Here is a 25847-nt window from a genome sequence, read left to right on the forward strand (position 1 = left end):
TATATATATATATATATATATATATATATATATATATATATATACACACACATATATCTGGTACTCAGGAACAGAACTCCCTTAAGTGAGGACTTGTGTCCTTTACACAGGGGGATTGCTCCCAGGGCTCTGGCCACCCTGCTGCGTCATTTGTCTTCTTGCCACTCAGCCCAGTTTCTCTCTCCATTTCTGTAGTCACTGTGTTGGAGTACTGTACGGACAGCTCCTGAGCTTTCAGTGTAAGATATGTACAGGTACCCCAGTACACAGGAGAGCCTTCTTCTGGTCCTAGTACACAAGGCCCTCAAAGGTATGTCTAGCACATTGTGACACACTAAGCTATCACTACAGCATGCCACAATCTTCTGTCTCAACATCACCAAAGGTATCATGACCAGTTTCCAAAAATAAGGAGTAGATCACTTCTCTTTGAGAATTACCCCCAAACTATAAAAGGTTCTTATGAAAATAGAAGGAGTGCAAGAAGAGTGTTCCTTTGCTTCATGTATACATGCCTAAAATAAATATGGGTATCTTATAAATATGAGCAAGACAATGACCAAGAATTAACTGAAAGTAAAGGAGGAAAGTAAGAAAAAAGATAAAGGAAGAAAATAGTACTTTGTGTGCAAGTGCTCAACCTCACTAATAATTAATAAAATGTGCATTTAAATAGTCATCATTGCAGGGTGTTTGTAGGGAATTTATTCCTTTTTATTTACAATACTTAGAAATACATGAAGACGTGCACTGATGCATCCATGGTGAGGATGAAAGCAAATATAATCTTTCTTTAAAATCTGAAAGCATGCATCAACATTTTTAAAATGAGTGCAATCTTTAACCTCGAGTTTCATATAAAAGAATCAAAATAATAAAACAAAATACTAACCTAGTATTTTCCACAAGGATATATTTATTGAGGCATTATTTCTCTAGCAAAGAACAGGAGCTTTTGCATAATTGTAAATTATCTAAACAAAATTTGATTTTGAAGATGGAATATCATCACTAAGATCAATATTTTATAAATATTAAATAAAATGAAAAATATCATTAACAACTACAAATACACAAGCAAGTCATAGCAGTACACATCTGTAATTATAGCGATCTGGAGCCTAATCAGAAACTTGTACACATCTGTAATTATAGCGATCTGGAGCCTAATCAGAAACTTGAAGCTAGATTGTTTTACATTGCAAGACCGTGACAAAGAAAGAAGAAGAAAAACCACAAAAACACAGTATTTCATATGTAATGTGATTCTGGTGCATTCAGACAGCAAACAACATAATAAAAATGTATGCCCAAATCTTGATATCATTAATAATATGCTTAGTAAAAACTTAAATAAGAATGTTTACTTATTCATGGCTTTATTTAAAAATTCCAAAACCATCAGTAATGTAGTTGAACAACATTTTTTAAACAATAAGGCAACATTTAGAAGCCTTGCAACTCTTGCAATTTAAATTGCAAGTCTTGAAATTTATTAGTTTTACTAGCTTTTGAGCCAATAATGAAATAATGTATGCATTTTAAAAGATATATAAAATAACAAAAGTGTAAGACCCAATCAAAACCCTTGAAATACAGCCAAATCTATATATATAAGTGAATATGTCAACCCAGTGATTAAATAAAATTTTAATATGTAGATACATTTGTAAATTTAAACACCTAAGATAATAGAAAGTTCAGATTGGATAAATGGAAAATCTCCAAAATCATTTTACTAATAGCTTCTACTAACTTCTCAAAAGGAATAGCACTGACAACATAAAAAACTATGTATCAGAGCTGGGGAGATGGCTCAGCAGTTAAGTGTGCTTGTTGCTCCTACAGAGGACCCACAGGAAAGCACACAGCTGTCTGTGACATCTCCACAGGATCTAGGGTCCTCAGCCAGCCTCCTCCAGCAACCCTCCCTACACACAAATACATAAGACCAAGAAAATGCATGTGCATGCACACACACACATGCATGCACACACACAAATAAATATATATATAATAAATGGATGATAATAGAAAAAGTATAGATAAGTGATAGATAGATAGATAGATAGATAGATAGATAGATAAATAGATAGATAGGTAATAGATTGATAAATAGGAGGATAGATCAATAGACTAAATCTTTAAAAACAATCGTCTCTATAATAATTGCATAATATATAAAAAATTCATAAAATGTTAAAAATCTTACTTAAATAGATGAAATGTTGAATATATAAAATATGTCTTACTGAATCAGTAATATGAATCATTGTAATCTCAAGAACACTAGTAAATGTTTAAAAATTTATCAAAGGACAATTTACAGAAACATTCAAAGCTTTGTAGTTCTGCTGGTGAGTTCTTTTAAGCTTAGAGGAATTTATTTTTCCAAGATATAGGATCATTTAAAATTCACCCTTTGCATTTTATTAAGATGATATAACGCTAGTAACTAAATCAACAAGCCTAATACATACAAAAGCTTAAATGTCACTATCATTTATTAATAAAAATGCAAAATATCATACAAAACATCAGCTAATCTAATTCAGTAACATACCAAAAGAAAAGCCCTCCATGATCAAATATAATTTATCTCAGAATTGCATTCATGGGGTAATGTAAAGAAATGCAGGCATATAAAATATCTCATTAGAAGGAAAATTGAACTCTGAGAAACGTTTAATGAAAGTTAATACATTTTGTTTGGGATATGAATATAAATCACATTTATTTCAATTTTCATTTCTTGTACTATATTAAATTAATATTATAACATCTATTTCAATCCAACTTCCAAATAATAGGTAATGGTTTAACAGTAGAAGCATTTCAAATTAAATTAAAAACAAAATAAGGAAACTAGCTCTCATTATCTTACTCTGAAAATCCTAGGCAATATAATAAGCAAATCAGAAATGATAGATGTTAAAAAATGGTTATTAAAAAAATAAATTAAATCCAGAAACTTAAAGTGTTTGGTAAAGAGTTGTATTACAAATACACACAAAATCAATAATAATGAAAAAGAAAATATTATAAATCAAACTCACCTCTTAGGAAAATATATAATTCTATGAATAACGTTGTTTAATTTTAAATCTATAATAATTGGTACAAATAACTTCATATAAATATGTTCCTATGCCAAACCATAGGAAAATAAAATGCTTTTCAATACTTTAATTTTTATAAATTAATTTATATTTTTAATAAATTCCAGTTTATAAGCAAGTGAAAATTTTCAAGAAACTAATTCCATAACAAGGACAATTGGATACAATTAGAGAAGTCATTTATCCAGTTAATTTGTAAACCAATATTATTGCAGTACAGAGTTACATACACTTAGGCAGAATGGCAGTAAAATGGAAATTATACAATAATTCAATATATTAAAAAGGTGCTGTAACAACGCAGTTGAGATTGCATACATGCGTGGGTGTATGTGTAGTACTTATAACATAAGCACATGTAATTTTATATAACATAAACACTTACATTAGCTTTCCTTATGCTACACATTAGAAGGAACTTCAAATTGGCTAACTAATGATAAAAATAACCTTATAAAGACTCCAAAGAAGCCTAGGAGATGGCTAAGAGGGTGAGTGCTTGCCTGACAGTCCGCTTAGATTCTCAGAAACCATATTATAAAAAGCCAGGCATGATGGGTGTGTCTGTAATTGCACAGCTTTTACAACCAAATGGGAGGTAGACAGAAGAATCTACAGATTCCAGCCTGGCTTAAAACGCTGTGAACAAGAGGCCCTGACACAAGCAATATGAAAAGCAAGGGCTTACATGTGACACTGTCTTCTGACATCCATGTTTGCACTGTTGCACAACTGTCACACAAACAAGAGTACACATACACTCATCAAAGACGCGCAAAGATTACGAACACCTCACAGTAGTGATTACGTAAGTGCATTCTTAACAATTCCAGAAACAAAAACCTAACTTTTAAGATTAGAACTATTCCAAGGTCAGCCTCCATTCCGGCAAAAGCCCTTCCCAAAAGTTGTGTTTGTGCTTAAACAGCGCCTTCAGGCTGTTTCACAGGTGGCCCCTTGGGGCTCACAGGATGACAGAGTAGCTTAGCTGTCACCTGTGCACCTGACAGAGGTGCGCTCAGGAGAGCTCTAGAGCCTCACCCAGTGGCAGTGAAGTGCTCTGGCCAGTGCTGAACAAGTGACTCCTGTCAGGAGCCACCAGGCAGAACTGGCCACCCAGCTCCACATACATCCACCCATACGTCTGGAAAGGAAAGAACAAGAAATCCTAACAAGCACCACAAACGACTCTTACTTCATGAAACGAAAACCAGTGTATGACATCACTAAATGCAAACTCTGAACCGCCTAAAAATGCACTCTGCACTAATAAGAGTTTAAAATACACTGAGAAAATCTTGTCAATAAGAATGTCAGTGGCCTTATGTTGTTATACTCTGACTCAAATGGTGGAAGGCACAGGATCCCATCCACAAGCACTGCAACAGCCAAGCGTCATCCCAAGACATAAGGCGAAGGACAGGAGAAAACAACTTAAGCCACAGGTATAAAAATAAGTAATAAATACGGGTTTTAAAAATCAAGTTCACCATATTTAAAGGGATACAAATGAAGTGAATGATAAATCCTGGAACAAACTGATCTAAAACCATCAATATCCTGGACAATGATGGAAGTCAGCAGGGCATTTCTTCAGGAAGAGTGCATGAAAACACTTGCCAGTCTTGTAAAAACCTGTTTACACCCTATAATCTGATGATTGGATTTCAAGACCCTTTTCTTCCTGCCCTCGAAATAGGATGGGAGTCCTGAATGCCAATCATAATCAGTTTTATAATAGTGAAAAACCAAAAAATGGATTAATAAAGCAATGATTAACACAGAAAGTGTAGTGTATACAGCAATCAACTGGGAAAACTCCAGAAAGAGATATCTAGAGTGTTGCATGATGTGAAAAGGACAGGAGTGATAGGATAATATCAATTTATGAAATGGTTAAAAAAAAACATGTCGATTGTATTTCAAGGATCATTGTAAATTTGGCATAGCCCAGGATACCTCGCTGAAATACAAACATGATAATGAAATTAATAATCTTACTGCAAGGTCATGGACATTTAGGTGTTTCTAGGATGGGGAAGAGGACCCAGAGTTGCCATGCTTCTGTCACCTGGCTTTGTACATCAGTGTCGCACTATGTGTAATGTATATTTGAAGGCCTTAACAAATCCAATATACACTTTAATAAATTATGCACACAAAATAAGTGGTTAAAGGCCAGTATGAAATCAATATACCAATCATTTATAACTATATATAATGTATCTGCATATCAATATAAACATAGAGAACTCTAAGCTTTTACTAAGTATATGCTTTGAAAATCTTTTGCATCTCCTAGGTTGCCTTTGCAGTCTATTGATTTCTTTGGCTGGGCATACATTTCAGTTTGATATAGTTTTATTTCCATTGCTTATAATATTGGTGTCCAGCAGGAAATTATCACCCAGATTAAAATCATGAAACTCCTACCCAATGTTTTCTTATAGTCTCAGGACTTCTAGATAAATCTTACACGTGTATTTTTATGTCTGGTAGAAGATTCGTATTTAATGTTTATGGGTGTTTTTGCCTATATGTATGCATGTGCAGCATATGGATACCTGGTACCTGTGAGGGCCAGAAGAGGAGTTCAAGTACCCTACAACTGTGGTTTAAGATGGTTGTGAGCAGCTGTGTGGGTGCTGGGAATTTAATCCCAGTCCTCTGGAAAAACATCGAGTGGTCTAAACCATGAAGCCATCTGTGCACAGCGCCCCCTCCATTATGTCTGGTAGAAGATTAAGTTACAACTCTTTTTCTTCATTAATTTATTTATTTGATAATGTTACATCCCAATTGTCCAATCATTGAAGCGCTGTCCTTTCCCAGTTGTATCTGATGCCTTTTCCAAGGGTTCGTTTCAGAATCAGCTCAACTGCTCGACACCGGCTTTATCTCAACAGCAGGCTATTGCAATGACCTTGGATCCCTTATGAGGCCTAAAATCCGGAAGCATGGTGTCCCTGGCTCTGTACTTCATATTCTGTCAGCTATTCTGAATCATTACAGGTCCTCAATACTTCCAGGATTATTCTTTCGATCTATAAAATGTAATTGAGATTTGATGGGGATTAAATGATTAATTGTAATTCTCTCTGAGAATAATAAACATTAAAATAACAGGAAGCTCTGTAATTCATGAGCATGGTATATATCCCTATTTGCATTTGGTTTTAAATGCTTTCATGAACGTTTCGTAGCATTCTGCGCTTTTCTAGTTTCTAGTTTCTAAGTATTCTTTTGATGCTACGGCAAATGGTACTGTTTTCTTAGTAAAAATTTCCTCTTGTTACTACCTATAAATGAAACTAATTTTTATATCAAAGAAGAATAAAAGATAACTCAGGAAAGTAATGAAAGGAAATTGTCCAAATGTTTAACACTGTTTGTTATATACTGTGTAATAATATATGTTTTTGTTTTTCTCTACATCCAACCCTTAACTTATATGTGCAAGTGTGTTTTAAATATGAAAATATTTCAGATAACAAAAATGTCTTTACCCTCTCCATGAGAGAGAAGTATGTTTTTAAGTACATGCAAATAAACAGCAAAGGAGACTTTCAGTTTTTAATGTAAAAACATGAATATTTCTCAATTCTGCTATTTGTAATACTCAACACAGTACCCTCAGTGACATGAAATCCAGCCTTGCTATGCTGTAAATCAGCTCATAGCTTTCCTGAGCAGGCATGTTGGACATCTCTCTCATCTGGAACCTCTTTACCTCAGTAGTGCCTTTTCTTTTAGCAGTGACTTCCCTTGAACTTACTTGTTTTTCATGTCATTGTAAACATTCATTTCAATTCCTTCCAGTATTTACTTTGTTTTTCTTTTGCACTATAGGGGTTCAAAGCCAGAACACTGCACATGTCAGGCAAGTGTTCTGTTGCTGAGTACAACCCTCCAGCTGATTCCATTTAATCATGTTGAATCTCAGGGGCTCAAGACTCTAGAACAGTGGTTCTCAACCTTCCTAACACTGTGGCCTTTTAATACAATTACTCATGTTGTGGTGACTCCAAACATAAAATTATTTTTTTTGTAATGTATGTATGTGATATGCAACCCTATATGTGATATGACCTGCAGGCTGAGAACTGATGCTTTAGAGTCTAGAATAACTTAATGAACAATAATAAATTCTGAGTCTAAATAAAAAACATTCCAGGCCAAGGACTCTAAACAAACAAAAGTTTAAAACAAGGTTCTGGAACTTTCTTAGATATTATCTTATTGCCTCAAGGGGCCATTTTGCACAATTTTAATATCAGTGAATTAAAAGCATGTTATAAGAAGGATCTTTGTTAGCTACTGGGGCACTTGGCAATATGCAATGGATTTTAAAACCTAAATAGAAGACATTGAAAGAGGAAAAATAAGAGGAACAAATAGCTGAGTACTTCATATTGACATTAAACATCAAAAGAAGCATACTGCCTGTAGTGTAGCTTCCAGAGGAGACTGGCCAAAATCAGGAGGGTTTTTGCACAGAGAGAGAGAGAGAGATCATCTTCTTGCTTAGAATATTTTTTGTAAATGTGAAAAGAAAGTAAAAATTGATGGTACATATCTAATATGTCTTTAGAGGTAGCTTCATAATTGGGGGAGAGTTTATATTTCTGATTAAGACACATTAAAATGCCATGAAAGTGCATTTAACGGTACACATTATTTGAGGTCAAATGTAAACAAGTCTCTGGATCAAATTGCCTTTGAACTGTAATTATCAAGACGACAACTGGTCACAGTTGCAGGGGAAAGTGTCCTGTGGTCAGCTGAATTTTAGACACACACTGGGTTAAGCAGAGTTGAATTGCTTTCTTTATTGCATGGCTTGTGGGCAATGTGCACCTTACTGTATAATGTGAATTTCCAACAGGGCTGATGGTAGGCAGGGTTTCCCAAACATGTTTGACCAATAAAAGCCTTTTGTGTGTCCCATATGTATGCATTGAGAAATGCTGCCCCATGGGAGCTGTGAGCCTCCATTTGTTCTGGCTTCAGACCCCTAGATTTCATTTTAACAACAGCCTTTCCTTCTCAGTAAGCAGAAATTGCCAGCTAAAATATAGCAGAAACAGAGGGACATAAACTAGAAAATTGGGATAAAACATATAATAAAGCTTCCTTGGAACTCTAGGCTGTGAACTTGGCATATTTTCTCATTTAACTAATAAGAAGAAAAAATGGAATCAGGAGACCTTTCATGTGAATACATGTCATTTAAATGAGATGTTAAAAAGCTAGAAATATAACTGCTCTCAAGAGATATTAAAGCAATCCCAGACTTTTATAAGAGTGACAGTTTTTGGCATTACTTCATTGGCAAGACTCCTGGTTGCTGCCTGGAACCAGCAGTTGACTAGGACACCAGCCATCCCTGCATGAAACGAAGGTGCTTGGCAGCCTGATGAGGAGAGAGCTCCCAGGGAGAATGGAGCTTTGAAAATGCCTGGGACCATGGGAGGTAATGGCTGAGAGAGAAAAAGCAATCACTTCCACGGACTCGGTAATGGGAAAAGTCAGGAGGTTCTTGCTACGTATCTCAACTGCAACTCTCCTCTCCCAGGCCTCTGTGTTGGCAGGACAGAGTGCTTCATGTGGCTCAGTGCTTAGGCACAACACTCAACATCCATCAGCTAGGGATGATGAACTCAAGCCATGGCATGGCATGGAGTCTACAGAGGAATTTTAATCCAGCAGCATCGCTGCTCATTCAAGGTACCGTATGCAAAACCCTTCTAGGTCTGTATGGCCTGGATAGAATGCACACACACTCTGGATTACAATATGATCTGGCTGCAATACAGACATGATCTTAGTATACGCTTTTCATCTGAAACAATGACGGTCATGTGAGTCGATGGAAGGAAGCAGCTGTGATTGAAAATGATGTCTAACTGAGGGGCAAATTGAAGAACCAGAGAAAGATTTGATAGGATAGGATATGTCCAACTCTCATGAGAACAGACAGGAAAGAGAAGCTACTTAAGAGCAGCATAGTAGCTCAGTTAGTAGGACATGGGATTTTTAATCCCAGGGTTATGAGTTCGAGCCACATGCTGGGCACCAGATGAAAAGGTAACTTTTACTAGCCAGATGTAATTGTCATCTCAGAGGCTTACTACAGAAGAAGCTCACCCTTTCTATCTTTTTCTGAACTCTGGCTTCAATTGCCTCTGCTGACCTGCGCTGAACTGCATGAAATCATGAACAAACTCAACATCACTGCACTCACTGCATTGACTCCCAACTGACTGAACTCAACTGAACTACACTGAACTGCCCATATTGTACTGAACTCAACTCAACTATGCTGTCTTCCCTAGTGAACTCTTTATTGGATTCAACTTTACTCCTTTCTCTTCTGTACTGTCTTCTCTACTGAACTCTCCACTATACTCTACTGTATGTCTTCTCCTCTCTGTCTCTCTCTGTCTCTCTGTCTCTGTCTCTGTCTCTCTCTGTCTCTCTGTCTCTCTCTCTGTCTCTCTCTGTCTCTGTCTCTGTCTGTCTCTCTCTCTCTCTCTGTCTCTCTCTGTCTCTCTTTCTCTCTGTCTCTCTCTCTGTCTCTCTCTCTGTCTCTCTCTCTCTCTCTCTCTCTCTCTCTCTCTCTCTCTCTCTCTCTCTCTCTCTCAACTCTACTGTACTTCTCTTAAGTAGCTTCTCTTTCCTGTCCTCATGAGAGTTAGATGTATCCTATCTCTATCTCTGACTCATTCCATCAAATCTTTCTCTGACTTGACACTTTCTGACCCTCAATTAGACATCACATTCAAACATGGGTGCTTCCTTCTACAAGCTAACTTTCCCTTCATTGTTTGAGATTAAAGGTGTGTACTAAGGGTGTGTTTTATATTCTAGCCAGAGGGACTAAAAGTGTGTCAGTCTGTCTGAATCACACAGACCTGGAAGTCTTTGGATGTGATCAAAGCAGCCCTATTACAGGATTAAAATTCCTCTACAGAGTCCCAGTAAGTTGCCATTAACACAGATCCTACTCTCAAGGAACATGTGGGCTCTGGGCTTAAGAAATATTTTAATTAACATTTAATACTTATGTAGGTATGTAAAGTATACTATTACTTTGAATTATGTGTATATGAGGTAGTGGTGACCTCTAAGTAACTATTATATCAGCCTTGACAAGTACAAGCAAACTATCTAGCTACTCTGAAATAAATATTTGCTAGATCATATCCAGCAAGATGTAATACCAGAAGCTATGTCTAGCTTTAATATTGTATTCATGACCAACTCTTCTTCATCCCCCAACCATCCACTCTCCCAAGCCTTTGGGAGCCATCATTCAATTATCAGCCTCTACAATCAACACTTTAATATTTCACTGATGAAGGTGATCATATGACAGGCTTGACTTACCACAGTTAACAAGATATCCTCCAGGCCAGGGCAAATTGTCACAAATTACAGAGTTCCTTGGCACTTGAATGATCTTTTAAAAATATATTTATCAGGGAGAATTTGGCATTTTTGCCATTGTGCATATGTACAGATTAGAGGGCAACCTGTCTGAGTTGGTTCTGTCATCAACCATGTAGGTCCTGGGGATCAAATGCAGATGACCTAAGTTTATGGCACTGAGCCATCTTGTTAAGCCAGGTTTCATTATATTATATCAGGTTTTCTTCATTCAGTCATAATCATTTTATATATACCATATCCTACTGTAGATGCTACTGAAATAAATGCAAGCATGCATGTGACTTTTCAGCATGTTAATTTCCTTTCCCAGTAGTAGGATATCTGGATGCTATGATAGTTTTGGTTTTGATTTTAGAAACCTGTACGTTATTTTTGATAATGGCTATACTAAACAAATTCCCCTGAATAATCAATACACTTTGCAGTGTATTTACAGAGAAAGAGTTCATCCCCAGCTGAAGGAATGCAAAAGGATTCTGGGTAGAATAGGACAAAGACTGTGCTTGGCTTCGCTGTTTGAGAATAGCTGACTAATGCTCATGCCTTCCTTCCTGTTGTCCAATACCTAGGACTTGCGTCTTTCTGAGAGCAAGAACCAAGGTATCCTTCATCACGTGTCATCTCTTAACACTAGCATTGCCGTACACAGTAAAAGACAACAGATAATATTTCATAAAAGAATTGAATACTGAAAGATACTATGAGAATAATTTTGACTTTGATGGATTTGAGTTTTTTTGTAATGTGTGGTACATTCATTCAGAACAATTACCCATAGCATCTTCAGAGCAATTCAGAACTCCACCCTCTCCTACTGGCTACCTTCTGAACCATATCAGTTATTCATTATAGACTTGCACACCTCCTTCTCGGAGGGCATTTATACTGAACTTATTCAGATCTCTACGAAGCCCCAAAGAGAGAATTTTAATGTGGTCATTATCTCAGGCATGGAATGAAATGTATTCTTCCTTTCAAAAGACACTGATTAATAAGGCTACTTGGAGAAGGTTGGGTCACAGCCAGACCACTGAGGCTCCGCTTGTCTTTAACCTATAACTCTCTCCTTACTCAAGAATTTCTGAAAGATTAAAACTCTCCTTTTCCATTTCTCTTCTGTTGATTCATGGAACATCTGATTCCCGCCCAAATTCACTTACATGTGACCATTAAGATGGTGTTGGTGCCCAAAGTAAGAGAGGAAGAGAGAAGCTGAACGTGAAAAGGAATCTTAGAAATTAAATGTGTAACCTTGAAATTAAAGGTGCAGTAAATATGAGCCTCGAGTAAATTGCTTATGATGCAATAAAGTAGAATTATGGATGTAGCAATAAAGAGAGGCAATATAATATTGTGTATTTAAGGAGCAGCTATCAGCAAGGGAATAGATCAAATTGCCATCTTGTTTTTCTGTTGACAGCTCCTGGGGTGGTTGTTAGTCTACATGAATGCAAAACAGGAGCCAGCACTGGAACCTTTCCATTTCTAGATCGGCATTTAATAGGTCACCCCTGCTTTCTGAACGAACTCATAATTTGTCACAGTGGATGTACAACAGCCAGTTAGAGTTTGCAAGGCTTACTAGAACGCATCATATCCTCCTGATCTGATCCTGCTCTCTTCAAAATAAAGTAGGAAAATAAAGTGAATTTTTAAATATCAATATATCTGGTAATACAGTTAAGTAGTGCATTTGCAAAATAGAATAAGAGATGTAGAAATAACTATTGAAAGGGCTGAATAAAATGACACTTTAGAAATAAGCAGTAGGATAATTTAAATCAGCTAATACTAGCAAATATCAAGAAAGCATTGTTGGCAGCAATAAAATAGAGTTGACCATGAAGAATAAGTTCTAGTATTCAAAGCATAGTGAGGTAGCTATATAGTTAGTAATTTACTGTATGCTTTCCCTATATACTTAAATTTCTACAACAGAGCTTTTGAAATGTTTTCACTAAGGAGAAATGATAAATAGTTGGGGTAGGAGATGTTCTCCTTAAACTAATCAGATCAATACATATTCTACAAGTGGATGTATCAAAATATTGTACTGCACCTCAGAAATTTAGTTATTTTGAATCTATTCAAAGTGAAATAAAAATTAAAGATGAATCCCAGGACTCATGGAGGCATAGGCAGGCAGATCTCTGTGAGTTCAAGGAGGGATTGGTCTGTAAAGTGACTCCAGGACAGCCAAGGCTACACAGAGAAACCCTGTTTCAAAAAACCAGGAAAAAAAGAGTCAATCTGGATATTGCATTATTACTTTGTAGCTTCTATAGAAAGCTACTTCAGGGCAACTAAAATGGGTTACTTGATAAAAGTTCTTGCCACAAAAGCATGAGCACTCGTGTTCACATTCATGTAAAAAGTCAGGTGTGCAGAATAGGTCTGCAGTTCCAGAACTGAGGGGCAGACAGGTTGATCACTGGAGCACACTGGCTAAGCAGCCTAGCTGAATTAGTGAGGTCCAGTCTCTGTAAGAGATCCCGTCACAAAAACAAAACAAAACATACTAAGTAGAGAGTGATTGAAGAAGACACTGATGTTAGCCACTGACCTCCACACAAAAGGGCACAGATGTGTATGTTCAAGTACATGCACAGATGTATACACACACACACACACACACACACACACACACACACACACACACACACACATCTACCTTTAAACTTGATTACATAGAGTAGTAGACTTGCACTAACAGTGCTAGAAATGAGAAGTGTAAATTCAAGACACTGAGAGTGTCTTGCTTCCTTTTTTCATTGTCCACGGGACTGAGTTCCTGCATATTCCAGCTTTTATTGGCTCTGGGGACTCCTTGGCTTGTCTGCACTTGCTGCTAAGTGACTCTCTCCAGGATGATTGCTTCAGACACCAGTCCCATTGCAGAGACACCCTAATTTCCACATTCAGAAACAACTTCTATAGCATCTGCGTGAGTATATTAACCCCCCTAGATGACATTTCCAAGTAAGCACCTAAGAAGAGGCATCAGTGAATAATCAATCTCCCTCCAAACCAAGCTCCCTCCTGTTCTTCAGCAATTTCAGTGACTACTTAAATCTCCAGACATAATGTCATCCTTCATTCTTGTCTCTTTGCTTTGCTAGAGAATTCTACCAGCACTACCTTCTATTCAATGATTTCTTTTCACACCATCAAAACCAACAATCTCAACTTAGCCACCAACACCTCTCAGCTGAACTGCTGGAGTAGCCTGTTGTAGAAGAGGTTCAAGAGTAGATCTGTTTATGTTTGGCTCTTGCCCATTTCTGCAATCTCCTCATTAATAAAAAAAAGCCATGTTAATTCTCTTGCAATACTAAACATCACTTAGCCACTCTGTTCAAAACCTACTGCTAGCTTTCCATGCCTCTTAGAAGAGTCCCGTGACTGTATCCTAAGCCCTCTAATCTACTCCCATCTACCCCCATCACTTGATTGAGCTCTTTTACCAAAGCCTGCCTCACCCAATTTCAGCCACATAAGTCCTGAAAAATGACCCAAAATAGCCCTTATCCTTTCCCACTTTGCTCCCCCTGAATAGAACACGCTTCTCCCAATATCTTCAGTCCACGATACCTTCAGTGCAGACCAGCTTGTCCTCTCAGCAGGCATGTCAGTGCCCTTCTCCCCACCTCTGAATAGCTTCTAGAACAAAAGCTCTTAAGGTCACATAATTTATATTCAGTCTCATTTTCTCCCTTCCCTCCATCTTTCTCCTCCAATCCCCCTTTCTATTAATAATTTCACTATGCAGCTCTGGGCTGGCCTAAAACTCTCTATGTCAACCAGGCTTGGCTTAAATTCACAGAGAACTATTTGCGTCTGCCTCCCAGGTGTTAGGATGACAGGAGAGCACAATCATGTCTGGGTGTTACAGTTCATCTTTCTTGTTCACAGGCATATTCCCAGTGCTTCTTGTAGCACTGGTTTTTACATGCAAAGCACTTTATAAATAAATGACTAGAAGAAATAATGCCTCATTGGGTGTATTATTAAATTCTATGATTCATGCTCCATCACATATAAAAACAGCCAAGGTTTATGTATGTCTGTGTGTAGATATATGCATGTTTTTATTCATATGCATTCATGCATGCATGCTTGTAAGCACTGCATTTCTAAAGTGGCTCCTGGAATATATGTTTGTTATAAGTCAAGCCAAGTCAAAACAATATTCCTTTTCATGGGAACAGGACTTAAAGTCATGTCTTTCATGCAGTTTTGTCATCATTTAAATGAGGCAAATTCCCTGGGTCATCTTCTTAATGTTTTGGAGGGAGAAAGGGAGTCATTGTTACAATTCCCACCTATAATCCAGTTAAACTGCATCTGGAGGGAGCCAGGATGGTAATGATGGGCAACAACGTTATTATGTTCTTTAAGGACCATGACTATATGCCCATAGCAAGGCTCTTCATATCTACAACATTACACTTTTCATGCTCCACAGAAGCTGTGACTAGAAGGCACATTACAAAGACAGCAAGTGAATACCCTTAGAAGCCAAAAAGAAAACAAAAATCATGGGAGAATGGCAAAGTAGAAGGATCCAGAGGGTCCTAGAAGCCTACAAGTAGAACATTATGATAGGCAGATTTAGGCACAGGGGTCTCGCTCAAACTAAGGCACCAGCCAAGAACAATACAGGCGATAAACTTTAAACCCCTACCCAGATCTAGACAATGGACAGAACACTCTCCACAGTAGAGTGGAGGGTGGGATATTACTTTCTCACATACTCTGGTGCCTCACCTTTGACCATGTCCCCTGGAGGGGGAGACCTGGTGGCACTCAGAGGAAGGATAGCAGGTTACCAAGAAGAGACTTGATACCCTATGAACATATACAGGAGGAGGTAATCCCCCTCAGGAACAGTCATAGGGGAGGGGAATAAGGGGAAAATGGGAGGGAGGGAAGAATGGGAGGATACAAGGGATGGGATAACCATTGAGATGTAACAAGAATAAATTAATAAAGGAGAAAAAAAAGGAAACAAAGAGATCAGTGAGCTCTCAAGCAAGGCTGGGGTCTTCACAGAGTTGGTTCAGCCCTCTCCCAGTATGATTCTATAAGAATTGAACGTAAATTAGGAAAAGTTTGAAAACTGCTTGGTAGAATTCAAATGTCTTATGTGCTTTAAAAGATCGGTTTGTTGAAGGTGTGGCTTCCAGGGTGGCAGCATTCTTCAGGGTGTTGACGATCTTGATGCGGTAGAACCTTACCGGAAGTCCTTAGGTCACTGGAGAAATATCCCCAAAGATGACATTGCTCTTCCCCTCTTTACTTTATAGTCACAAAGAAGTTTCCCTCCAAGCAATCTTACCATGAACTATTGCTTCATTAAAACCCAAGGCTATGAAGCCAATAAATCATGGGCAAGAATCTCCCAAATGCTGAGCCAAAATACACATTTTCGTTTTATAAATAAATTGCCTAAGGTACTTTATTATAGTGAAAGGCGGCTGACACATGCACCATTGCTTGTACACACGTTCCGAAGACTTATGAATTAGAACATTTATTGTCAGCATTGCCTGAGTGCCACCCTTTGCTTACAGTGACCATGTTATCAATCAAACATCAGTAAGATTTGTCGTGGAGAACACGTCTCTTCTACGTCTACCTGAAACTAAATCGAAAGCTTCTGTTGACCACCCTTCATGCCCCTCCCCCATCACTCCTTGTAGATAACCTCACCCATGCACAGGATATTGCTGTACATGGTCCCCCACCAGTGACTGTCACATACAAGTGCACTAACAGCAACAGAAGTACACTGAGAGGGCAGACTTCTGCCTCCGAAACAGATTTACAGTAATTTTCTCTTTGCTTATCTTACATTAGACTTCCAAGAATACTGTGCTATTTAGATAAAAGTGATTGACACTAAGCCATTAAATAGTTTTCATTTTAAAGCCCTTGGGGTAAAAAGAGAAGATACATGTACTAGTTTCCTAGAGTTAGACAAGACAAACAAACAAATAATCAAAACAACCAAACAGAGGAACATTCTGAGTAGGCTAAGTGGTTGAAATGATAGAAAGAGAAATGTCTTCACACACTACCCTAGATGCTGGAAGTATAGGATCAAGGAATGGCAGGCTTGTCTGCCCCTTGGCTTGCAGACTGCCACTTTGATTCTTTCTGTCCTCGGGTAAATGATCTCCTTGGGCATGACTGTAGGCAGGTACATAGTGTGTGTGAGTGAATTCCACTATCTTTTCCTTTTTAAAGAGTTATTTATTTTTACTTTCTGTGCATGAGAATTTCGTTCCCATCGCATATCAATCCATGCAACTGTGTGTGTACACAGTACCTGCAGAGGCCAGGACAAAGTGTCATATGCTCTGGAACTGCAGTTACAGATGGTTGTTAGCTGCAATGTGGGTGCTGAGAACTAAACCCAGGGCCTCTGAAAAAGTGCCCTCTACTGTGTAGCCATCCTTCCAACCCTTTGCTTTCTTTTTCTATAACCACAGACTGGATCAGGGGACACCCTCCCTGCCTCATCCTAACATCATTATCTTGTAAAATGCAGTCAGTTCTCAGGTAGTGGGCACTGAGGTAGGGCTTCCATAGATGAGCTTGGGGTGGACACAGTTCAGGCCAGAATGATGACATACACACAAGAAAGGGGGATTGCTATTCCAAGTTAACTCAAAACCATTGACATAGTCCTCATTTGTTTTATATTCTTTATTTAGTGGCTGTGTGTGGGAGCTGTGTTCCAGTGCAGAAGTATAGTGTGGTACATGTGTGTGTTTGCATGTATACAAGTATATGCACACCAAATACATATATACATGTGTGTCTTTATATGAAATACCAAACCACAAGAAATACCAAGTGCCATTATCATTTCAAATAGCACAAATATCTGTACAGAAATCTACAGCATGATTCTTAAAATCCCAATTTTTAGTTTTAGAAAATATTGGTCTATATTTTGAGTGTGTGGCATATGCCTGGGTGCACAGATGTGTGTGTGCCTCTGCATGTGAATGTGGAAGACACTGAGTGTCTCCATCTACCACTCCCCACCTTATTATTTAAGACAGAGTCTGAGATTAAACTGGAGATTTCCAAGTAGCTAGACTGGATGGCCAGTGGGCTCCTAGGATCTCCTTGTAGATTACAAGCCTGCCACCCTGCCCAGCATTTTTATGTAGATGCCAAGACTGGCTCACTCAGTGGATAAATAATATGCAAGTGTTCCTAGGAGTGAGTTCCTCTGCTTCTCGTATTAAGCGTCTCATGTCTTAAATCTGAAGCTCAGGAGAGGAAGCTAATGTTAATTGTCTGCACTCACATTCTAAGGACCCAGTCTTGCTTCAGTTAACAACTTCGTCGTGTTTTGGAAGGTGTTGTGGTCTTGGTACTTCTCCAGCAGTCTGCACACCTCCTATTACTGTAGACTTGGGATATTCATCAGGTGTTCCTTTTGGAGAAAAGGAGAGTGTGGTGGGGGTACTGAGCAGTGAGAACCATGCACAATTCTCATTTGGTGAATGAAAGACAGAATTTCCTTTAAAGTGCCAAAATGGAGATCACCTGTACACTAAATTCATAAAAAATAAATTAATTCATTTTTTAAACCCAAGAACATTCAGTTTTGTACAAAAGACAACTATAGACCAGAGGAAGCATTTTGAAGTGAGCAGGAAGTTCCAAAATTGGTAGCAAATGTTTCATATGGCCATCACCATGTGCAGTAGTGCCAACCCTTTTATAGAGAATAATTGTGTTTTCATCGTATTGGGCTGAATTTTCCCATTTTCTTTATACACTAAGAGAGCAATGAAGAGTGATTCTCCACTTTTAGAAATAATAAAAGTTTAAATAGCCCGATGCAGTGAAACATGAGCACACACATGATATCAGACACCTAGGCATCCGAGCTTGCCACAGATGAGGCTGTTTTGGCATTTGAATTGTTTGGGTATGATATGTATTTTCTATGTTTCTTTTTCACTTACTAAAATTCCTACTATTTATGATAGTTATAAGGGTTTGAAGACAACTTACACAGAAGAGCTACTTGAGGATGATTGTCCTCCCACAACCTCCACAGCTGAGTGGAGAGTGGGGCACTGACTTTCACACGAACTCTGGTGCCCCATATTTGGCCATGTCCCCTGGATGGGGAAGCCTGGTGGCACTCAGAGGAAGGATAGCAGGCTACCAAGAAGGGACTTGATACCCTATGAGCATATACAGGGGGAGGAGGTCCCCCTCAGGAACAGTCATAGGGGAGGGGAGTAATGGGAAAATGGGAGGGAGGGAAGAATGGGAGGATAGAAGGAATGGGATAACAATTTAGATGTAATATGAATAAATTAATAAAATATATTTTTTAAAATCTCAAAGAAGAGTTAGGTAAAGCCAGTATCCACATATCAGAACTTCTGCTCTTTATGCAGATGCTCTCATGTGGATCCCTTCCCACAGCCTGCCCTGCACACCTTACTGCTGCTCTCCTCACAGGCTGATGCTGTCTTCCTCCCTAAGTAGGTGCAGCATGAGTACCTTAAGATGCCCAATCTCCAAAGGGTCAGATTCTGAGCAGCATGGACTCTCTGTCACGGGGCCATTTCTGGGGCTGGAGAGAGAGACTAGTAAACAAACAACTGCTAATGACTACTGTGGAGATTCTAACAGCAAGTGCCCTCTAAGTGGGTCACCTTGACCACAGGGACAAGCTCATCCTACATCTGTCTGCCTGTCACCACTCAGTGCTTCTTGCCTGACCCCCTCACCTCTCAGTCCACTGTCTACTCACAGCTTCCAGCCAAACTGAAAGTCCATCCCTAATTAACCAATTTTTGATTGACAGAGTGAAAACACAGGCATTTTCTTGATACTGCCTTCAGAATAAATATCTCCCACGGGTCCTTAGGTGAAGGTTAACATGACGTCACCGTTTATTCTTAACTGTGACTTCATAGAGAACCATAGTGGTGATCTATACATGTGTTGTTCATGCTATTGATCTGTAAATTCCATAAATACATTTGAAAGAAGCCAAATTATGTTACTATAGATGTTCTTAGTGCTCATAGTTAGACACTATAGTTAATCAAGAAAGCCAATCCAACAGAAAGCTATATATGTATTTTTAACTATCTTTCAAAGTAAGGCCAGTGTAATTACATTTAGTTACGTTAGAGTTCTCCATCTGAGGAAGAACAAATGGAAATTAAACACTTGATGACTATTAGTGCTTTTTACTTCAGATTGTGTGTGTATATATATGTTTGAGTGTATTTGTGTATGTGCATGTGTGTGACTATGTGTTTGAGTGTATGTGTGTGTGTGAATGGGTGTGTGAGTGTGTAAATGTATGTGTGTGAGTGTGTATGTATATTTGCTTGAGTCAACAGAGAATTTAAAGCATTCACAAATTAAAGCATCACAAGCAAGTTTGGAAACAGCTTATCCTGGCCCTTAGTAAGGAACAATAAGAGCAGATCTATCACAGCTATGAGCATTCACCATGCCACAGGCACGAGTTAAGGCTTATTTGTAGAGGAACCAAATAGCTGGGCAAATCAAGGACTAAGCTAAATAGAAGTCAGCTTACAGTGCTTCAGTGGTGTGTTCTGTGTCTATTGAGATCATCAGGACTGCATTTGAAGAATATTAAGAACATACAGCTAACTGTATGTACATCATCTCTATCCAGCACCAACATTTCACTCAAGGTCAGAGCTTCAGTCTCTGATGACACCCAAGAGTATGATAATATTGTCTGTAGTGAGATAGATACGCGTGTTTACCTAGGACCTGAAAGAAGATATCTTGCCAGAGTTAGAACACAGAAACACAGAAAATAACCCTTCTTTGAATATGCCCATACGCTTTAGAACATATTAGGAGGTGTAGGACGTGACACTAGAATTCTGAGCCCTAAATGCAGAAAAGATATTTTCATTCTGAAAACCATCAGAGTAAGATTATTCTGTTTTGTCCCTGGTCCATCTCTTCCCAGGCCCACTACAGTTAGGTCTTGAATGTCTGATTTTTAAAACACACTTACATTGTCTTTAATCATGCATGTGTGTGGGTGGGTGTGTGCATATGGGTATGCACGTGAGTGTGGGGGCTGGAAGTAAGTATACACATGAGTGTGTGAGGATGGGGGTGCACATGCGTGTGTGGGGTGTGTAGAGAAGTGTAGGAGTGCAGGTGCACGTAAGTACAGGTGCCCAGAAGTGCCCCAGCTCTGGAGTTTGTCTTTCTGGTAGTTATGAGCAGTCCAGTATAGGTGCTGGCAACCGAGCGTGGATGCTGTACAAGAGTCACACACCTGTTCATCACTACTGAGTCATCACTCCAACTCATAGACACTCTGTTTCCAATAAAAAAAAAAGTCCCAAGTCCAAGGCAGTATTGCCCACCAAGATAGGGTATAAATTATGTCTAGTCAAACACAACCCAACTCTTGTGAAAATCAGAGAAGACTGCTTTCTATCACATTATCAGCTATGCTTCCATTGTATAAAATATTTGGAATATATCTACCTACCATCTAAAAGGCATTATTCATTCAGTGTCAGATTTAAAACTTCAAACACACATGTGCAGAAAATGTAAACTATTTATTCACATGTAATACTTTCTGATAACATTCAGCCTGGATTCTGTATCCACCCTGGTCATTCTGCCATTTATTGTTTTGGGGTCTTCTGTTTGCAGTTTAGTCTTCTTTTAAAACAGTGATGTTGATTCACGTCTACTCTTTCTCGTGCATCTCTTTGGCTTCTACAGGAGGGATTTTTGAAACTGTGGAAAATGAACCGGTTAATGTTGAAGAATTGGCTTTCAAGTTTGCGGTCACCAGTATCAACCGAAACCGAACTTTGATGCCCAACATCACGTTAACCTATGACATCCAGAGGATTAATCTCTTTGATAGTTTTGAAGCCTCCAGGAGAGGTAACTATCTTTCTATTTTCCAAAGCTTGTTTGGTGATAAGTCTGCTGCACAGGTCACCTTTTCACTGCTCGCCCTTTTTCAAAATGGGTTTCTTAGTGCAAATGAGTTGTAGGAATGCCTGGTCCCCAACATCACTGATCAATGCAATCCGAACTCACCTGATGGACTCTGCCCAGCCCTGTTTTCCGGGCCCTTCTGATTAGCTTACCCTTCAGTGCCCTCCACTCTATGATTAACTGGCCCAGCTGTGAATGGAAAATGTCAAACTTGATCTGTTTTTCCTTCCTGAAGCTAAGATGCCACCATGAAATTGTACAGTGCAGTCAAATAAAACTCTGTGGAAGGTCACTTCACCAAGCATGTGAAAGTGACCAGGACATACATAAGTCAAGCTGGGATCACAAATGGCTGCTGCACACTGCTGGGCTTATCTAGGATCTGCTCATTTTCTTGTTGTTGTTGCTTTTGCACTTTTCAGGAAAATCATAAAAACATAAAGATTAAATCTGTAAGAACAAATCATAATTTGATTTTCTGTTTTCTGCTGAATAGAAAGACAAGTACTCAAAAAGTAATCCAATTTATATGTAGCCTGCAAACTTTATGGTAGGGGCTGATTCTTGCAGAATGGAGGGGCTGGTGGAGACATCCTTTGTGCACGTCTAGAACAGTTCTCTAATGATCACATATACCTGAAACTTGGCCTCTAACAAATGCCTGCCTACTCACAAAGCTTAAAGATTCTGTGAACACAAAGGTTGCTGTTCACATTGTGTTTGGAAAGGACTCTTTTCCTTCCAGAGCACATTTTGCCTTTTGCAGACACACAAATCATACATGATCCACTCCAGGTTTTTGGTGATTTCCAAGTAACTGAATAGTAATGGTTAACAAGAATAATGCAGTTAGATCAAATATTGTGTTTGCAGCCAGGCATTGTGGCACAGACCTGTAATCCCAGCACTCTGTAAGGCAGAGGCAGACAGATTTCTGTGCACTCAAGGCCAGCCTTGTCTATAAAGTGAGTCCAAGACAGCCAGAAAAACCCTGTCTCAAAAAAACACAAAAGAAAAGAAAAAGTATTTGCCTGCAGGGATTACAATTTTACTTACAAATAAAATGTAAAACTTTCTTCATCAAGTAGATGAAGATTAATACAGTAATTATATCTCTACAAGTACCATAATCTTAGTATAATGACCCTATTTTCTTAAAATAAAAGAAGCCTTGGCATGATGGTATATCCCCATAACCCCAGCACTATAGAGACTGAGATGAAGGTGAAGCCAGCCTGGGCCACAAAGCATGACTCTGTCTCAAGAAAAATGTTAGAGATTCCTTTTGGGTCAGAATTGCCTATGAATAAATAATAAAACTGTGTAGTGATACTTGTGTAGCATGTTAAAAAAACTTATAAGGCATCTTCATATGTGTACTGTCTGGATAAGATCTCTTGCTATGTATCTCTGTCTCTTTCTCTCTGCACCTCTCTGTCTCTTCTCTCTCTTATACTGTTGAACAACACCATAGAAAGTTAAGCCAATGACATTTAACAGTGATACTTCAAGCCACAAACACAATCAAAGTCTTTCCTGTGATCTGAAGACCCAGCCATACTTGTAAATTAAACACTCCAACAAAGAGAATTCTAAAGGATTGATTTTCTATCAAGAAATATTAGCAGCCCAGAGTCATGACACTTAACAGGATTCTCAGTCCGTTGTTTATGCTGGACAAGACAGCAATTTGCATGCTCCCATGCTCACAATGTATATGGCTGATGAGCACACATCCAGAAGTGAGCTTTCGAGGACAGTGACAACACACCTTTGGCACATTGCAGAAAGCTGTGCGTCTTCATAGCCAGTGCAGACAACCAGCAGCAAGCAACACAGTGCCACAAGGTGATCTTGAAAATGACTGTCACCATCAACTGTCCCTTAGATGGCTGCAACATGCTGTCAATCTTTTACTCTTTATTCTCTCTAAATCACCTCAGAGTAACTTACAGAAATATATGGTGTTCATTACCTTATCTTATAAAACTGCATAATTATAAAATAGCTAACACAGATTTACTTATACAAATCTATTTGTTTAGTTTATGTATTCAATTATTATCACTTGGCAACTCTAAAATTCATTTTTAAAAATTACAATTTAAATTTGAAAGATGCATGTAAACCTATATTTAACACCCACTCACATATGATTAATGAACAGTGTTCTACATGGTGGGAGAGGATTAAACTAATCTTCCTGGAAGGGCACTTATTTAATATGCATCAAATAATTTTAAGACACCAAGACCTTTTGGTAGTAGATAGCAAGCCCTCCAGTCTAGAATCTACTTCAAAGAAGTAATTGAAGATGCAGAGAAAGTTGTCAGTATTGAAAAACTACTTATCATAGTCAAAAATTGAAAGGAGATTAAATAGTTAAATGTATAACAGTGGCTTAGATAAATTACACCATTCGTGCCCCGTGATCTGTTCTTCCAACAGTGAGTGGAAATATATTCCTGAAATGTTATACCACCTTAGAGATGAAGTTATACTTTCCTCTCAAGGAAAGCATCAGTGCATCACAGTGTACATATACAATATATACAATAGCAATCTCAGTTTCCTGAAATATCAGTAAGTATTATATCGCAAGTTGACTGGTTAAGGACGGAGCCTTTAGTCTTCCCTGCATTGTAACTATTCTAATTTCTCGCAATGGATACTTTTGTTCTTATAACAAAACGAGTGTTACCAATACAATTTTTAATGTGTGATTTAATTTCATTTGGCTGATAATTGAGGGAGAAAGAGGCCTGACCTTGGCCTAGGGTCCTTACGTTCTGATTAAACTCTGTTACTGTCCAGTGGCCATGACGAAGTAAGTCCTCCTCGTGTGTGTGTGAAACCAGTGGGGTAGAAACCTGAGTTTCAGAAAGGCGGGAGTCAAAGCATTCTGTAGTTCCCTCGGGAGATCTTCTGAATTATCTGACCATACTAATCTCTCCATCATCGCCCTCCCATATGGCAGCACTTAATTCATAGGACATTCATTTGACAAATGTTTTGCTAGGTAGCTCACAAGAGTGTTCATGGGATCAAGTAAAGGATTTAGCCTTCATCTGATTGAAGGTAATGAACTGAGACCACTAGCTCATTTTTATTTGCAGGGAGTTGGTCCTGTGATTTATAGCTGATCGGCCCAGTACCTTACTGCCTAAAGACTACCAGAAGCTGGAAAAGGCAGATGGGAGTTATGGGAGGTTCTCCAATGGCTAAGTAGAACAACCACATAAGGAAAACGTGAATTCACAGAACTCTGTCTTTCTCGCCCCCCCCCCGCCCCTCCCCTGCTCTCCCTCACCACCCCTCTCCTTGTCTTTGGATATCGTCAGCATGCGACCAGCTGGCTCTTGGTGTGGCTGCCCTCTTTGGCCCGTCCCACAGCTCCTCTGTCAGCGCTGTACAGTCTATTTGCAATGCCTTGGAAGTCCCACACATTCAGACTCGCTGGAAACACCCTTCCGTGGACAACAAAGACTTATTTTACATCAACCTCTACCCAGACTATGCAGCTATCAGCCGGGCTGTCCTGGATCTGGTCCTGTACTACAACTGGAGAACAGTGACTGTGGTGTATGAAGACAGCACAGGTATGGGACTCACACAAGCCCTCCCTAGCCGTGTTTACTCTAACCAGCTTGAGACCTGTCAGGTGGTATGCACAGAAACCCTCTCTCGCATAAGCTAACTGAGAATTCTAATGGAATCTGGGAATGCCGTGCATAGCTAATTCAACATATTCAACATTTAGAGATACATCATCTTATTGATATACATTGTGATCTAATTACAGTGCTAACGGGGGGGGGGGGATCTCATTAGTGTAACCCTACTGAGACTTGAGCTGCAATTGTGGTGACCTAATTAAAGGGTCTAACAAAAGTAGTTATGCATATGTCTATAGAGAAAAGTTGTCACAGACAACAGGCAGGAATTTAGTTAGACATCATGCCTCTTAAAATAAGCAACTCTTTGAGAAAGGGACTGTGAATTCCAGGGATCCGTCCGTAACAAACTCTGGGAGTTTGGGTTGTGGCGAGAGGCAATACTGTGGTTATAACCCAGCCTATTGCCATCTTACAGTATACTCAGTAAACTATTCTAAAACAAATTAATATGCATTGATTGTTCTGACAGTTAGCACCTAACCCTCAATAGATACTGTCTCTGATCCTCACCCAATTAGAAGTTAACTTTGCTGGCACTTCCCCCTCTTGTCTCAGTACTTGTTGGAGCTCAAGCTCCCTTGTGTGTGTGTGT

The 25847-nt window shown here is 38.7% G+C and overlaps 1 protein-coding gene across 7 annotated transcripts in view; it reads left to right on the forward strand.

Annotated features, from left to right (window-relative positions):
- Positions 1-25847, forward strand: part of GRIK1 (glutamate ionotropic receptor kainate type subunit 1) — a 363547-nt gene that overhangs the window by 191078 nt on the left and 146622 nt on the right. For all 7 annotated transcript variants that reach the window (XM_084800831.1, XM_084800829.1, XM_084800830.1 and 4 more), the window contains exons 2-3: positions 21354-21521; positions 24920-25177. In XM_084800831.1, coding sequence (XP_084656957.1) covers positions 21354-21521; positions 24920-25177 — 426 coding nt within the window. The remainder of the gene's footprint in view (positions 1-21353; positions 21522-24919; positions 25178-25847) is intronic.

This window comes from Acomys minous (genome assembly GCF_964271855.1).
Source record: "Acomys minous genome assembly, chromosome: 11".
Lineage (NCBI taxonomy): Eukaryota > Metazoa > Chordata > Mammalia > Rodentia > Muridae > Acomys > Acomys minous.